Below are 3911 nucleotides of genomic sequence, written 5' to 3'. Positions count from 1 at the left end.
TTTTGATTGTATTTTTATATTCAGCACATTTTCTTATCTTGAATAATACTATTACATAAAATAGTATATCTGTAAAGTGTCAATAATTTTAGTATATGTTATAAATATATTAAAAATTATTAACACATATTATGGAGATAGCATTATGAGTATTGCACATAGTAAGCCTAAATATTACGATTAAATGAAAGAAATAAAAATGTTATCCTTCCAAAAATGAGTATTGTACATGGAGATAAAAATCATATTGTTTAAAAAAATGTTAAGCACAGTGACAGTGTTAATTTATTGGTCTCACTGTTATGGCTCTTGCCATATCTGCAGTATTGATAAATAAATGGGAGATATATACAGTATTGGTAGAGTAGGCTACCAAGAATGGACTAACAGGAGCCTTAAAGAAGTGACATTTGGACTCATGCTATGATAAATGAACCCCTCCAATGTAGAAACATTGGACACTAGAAAGTGTTGACATATCCATTTAATCTTACCTTCCTTTTCTAAGAAATAATCAGGAGATTAAATATATTTCAATTGATATGTTGATTTTAGTATAGTAGAACCCCGCCCGTCCATCTCTGTTAGGTCTGATATATTACCAGTTAATCTGGGGAGTATAAAAGGAAACAAAATCCAATATTTAATTTAACTTACATATTAGGTAAAAATGCAAAATGAAAATTATTTTTAATAAATTTATTTATATTTAATGAAAGTATTTTCAATTGTACAAATCTTGTTTATAATTGAATAAGTGTTTTTCAATTGTTTTATCACTGATTTCATTTCATGTTAATTTTTTGTTTTTTAATCTACAATAAACAATTTAAATTTAAATTTTTAAATCTGTTTAATGTTTCAATTTCGAAATCAGTCAACTCTGGGAAACAATTTAATATTTTTTTCCTTTTAGCAATTAGGAAGGGTTCTACTTTGCTATAGACCATAATATAAAGTCTAGATCAACCAAAACACCAAGTGCTTTATAAGATTATTAATAAAAACAAATAAATGAATAGAAAATTTATATCCATACCAAGCCATATCAGTTAGTTTCGTGTAATGAATGTTTGATATTAACGCAATAGGAACAGCATGCTGGGTATCATATATTGTTATTGACGACTTGGTAGCCACAGCTAACACCATGCGATAAGGTAGGCCTATGACAGGTTTTTCACCCTCTCGAAGGCAGTACTTTATGGGAGACCAGCGGCATATCATGGATGCTTGATTGATTCCAGGATAATATAAAATTGGGCTGTGAAAAAATATGAACAATAAGAAATGAAAAAGATTATTTCAAACAAAATACTATAAAACTAATTTAAGCTTAATGTACAATCATAAATAATAAATTCCATCTACTATTTAAACAAAACTCAAACTTCATTATTACACACCAAAACAAACATGAATAGAACAAAATCTGTTGGAAACAAAAAAAAAATTTTGTTTTAAATCTCATACCAGCTAGGATGTTTCCTTGAAATGAGCCATGTAACACACTGAGGCTTTCCATTGCCATCTACAGGCTCGATAACACCACAAGGTGTAGCCAAAAGCCATCCACCTGGAGACCAGTCTAATCGTCTGAAGAATGTTTTTAAAGTGTCGTCATGGTAAAAGCGAGATGGTTTGGTATCCAAGGGGGCTCCTGGAGGTCTACCCTTACATATGCTAGCACATAGCTTATGCGTCCTCCAGTTGTATAAACGACATTTTCTGAAATGAAAAACATTTAAGAGTTTGTTAATTCTTTTTTAAGGAACTTGATTTGAAGAAGAAAATGAACTATTTTTTTTTTCTATTATGAGTATTTATGGACAAGAATAAAGTAAATTGAATTCTAACTTTCAATGTAAAAATTTTAAGGAATACTATAACCTAAATAAATATTTACCCATCACTGCTTAAGGTAGCCACATATTTGTTTTCTGGATCCCATGAAACACCTTGTACAAAGTTTTTTGCTTCCGGTAGGATAGCTGTCTTCTTACCTATAAAAAATAAATAAACATATTTTAGTCAATTCTCCATAAACAGTTGAATTTGAATGACAAGTAACAAGTGATTATAACATTATTAGAAAATTTATCAACCTGACATGAGATTATTTTCTTCTTTAAAAAAATTCTAAATAGTAATATATATATATATATATATATATATATATGCATATGCAATACATTTATAAAGAAAATGGAAATTTGATGCCATGGTAATATGTAAAAACATTACATGAAATGCTACTAGATATATCAGATTGTATAAAATACCTCTGACAACATCCCAAATTATTGCAGTATTGTCAACAGAGCCTGAAAGAAGGTGTGAAGAGTCTGGAGACCATGATAGATCATAAATATCATTGAGATGTCCACGTAAAATTTTAACCTACATTAAAAAATTCAAATTTAAACAGGTTTGTACATATTTCATATCAATCAAAAAAACAAAAAATTTTAACATTTAGCTGGGAAAATGGGGATGTGGAACACCCCAAGTAGCAATTACACGTTCATACCTGTAGGCTTTGAACTCTCCACTCCATTTGATAAAAATTTAACTCCACAAAAAAGGGTATTTTAGTTCTTCACTTTTATTTGCTACTTCTTATGAAATGAACAAACAATCAATCAACCAACAAAGCGGTTCTCAAAGTAGTTGCCACGGGACCCTAGGGTGCCACAAACAACCATTTTCTCAGAATATTACAAAAAAGGAAAAATAAAACATTAAAATAAAAACAGAAAATATACTCTGCATTCTAGCATTTCACATTGTTTCTTCTTATTTTCCTAGATACTAAACCACTCCAAGGATAGTTTTTTATAGCAGGATTACTAAATGCTGAATGGTCACCGATACAGTTGGGAAAATTATTACAAATATTAGTACTGAGTGAATTTTGTCTGCACTTACCATAGTTATTTGGCAATGTTTACTAGTGTGTGTATACTTATGACATGAAAAACAAATAAGTTGCTTTGAGCAGAAATATAAGATTACTTTTTTGGATAGATCACACTTCTTTGAATATAAAAACCAGCAAAGGTATAATTTTATTTTCATGATTATATTTTTTATATATGAAACATAAATCAGATTTTAAGTTCTGAAACCAATTCAGCAACTATGAGACATATGCAACCCCACATTAAAACTTCAATGTAGTTGAAATAATATGGGAATGGGGTGAGGATACATACAGCAATGTTATTTGTTCCCATGAACAAATAAATGTTTTGATTTAGCAGTAGTAGATGAATTTTGAAGTATCAAATAAATAGATTCTTTACCAGGCTGCCTATTGGTAAGATAGTATGCTTACCAATTATACTATTTTATTAAAGCTCAATAAAATAGTATGATTATCTACTATTTGAGTTTTTTTTTACCGCACCCGGACCATATTCCATTCTCTATACACACGGTCAATCAATAATCTTCCAGTATATTTAAAGTATAGCAAATTTGCTAAAATATGAGCCCCAATATATTTATGTTCAATAATATTCAAGAAATATCTTTTTAAAAGAAACATTTCATAAAAAAATGTACCTAAAGATCAATAGTTAGTGAATTTATTTTGAGAAATTTATATCTCAAAAACCATTCAATGTACAGATGTCTACTAGCACTCAAATTAAAGCCCGTTTAATGAATTATAAAGTGATATATGATGTTTATCTTTTCAGGAGTAGTAGTTTTCATATTTGATAAAATAAATTATAAAATATATATATATATTGTAATATGCTCTTTTTTAGTAAATAGTATATTTTGATGTATAAATGGTTTTAATATGTTTTATTTTATGTATCATTTTAATATTCATTGCTTTGTTTATCCAAAAAGCAAACTAGCCAAGTTTCATTGTTTATAATAACTTCGTGATGCCAAAC

At 28.6% G+C, this 3911-nt stretch overlaps 1 protein-coding gene across 1 annotated transcript in view; it reads right to left on the bottom strand.

Annotated features, from left to right (window-relative positions):
- Caf1-105 (chromatin assembly factor 1, p105 subunit) overlaps positions 1–2400 on the bottom strand; it is a gene marked incomplete at its 5' end in the record, with an annotated part of 3012 nt that extends 612 nt beyond the window's left edge. Inside the window, 4 exon segments of the mRNA XM_014435569.1 lie at positions 1040–1264; positions 1474–1728; positions 1907–2003; positions 2283–2400. Of these exon segments, the coding sequence (XP_014291055.1) occupies positions 1040–1264; positions 1474–1728; positions 1907–2003; positions 2283–2400 (695 nt within the window).
- Between the last annotated feature and the right edge of the window lie 1511 nt (positions 2401–3911).

Source organism: Halyomorpha halys, unplaced genomic scaffold (assembly GCF_000696795.3).
Source record: "Halyomorpha halys isolate HHAL.00 unplaced genomic scaffold, Hhal_1.1 Scaffold1622.1, whole genome shotgun sequence".
In the NCBI taxonomy this organism is placed as follows: domain Eukaryota; kingdom Metazoa; phylum Arthropoda; class Insecta; order Hemiptera; family Pentatomidae; genus Halyomorpha; species Halyomorpha halys.
The sequence above is the reverse complement of the archived record's forward strand: the minus strand, read 5'-3'. Positions and strand labels throughout refer to the sequence as shown.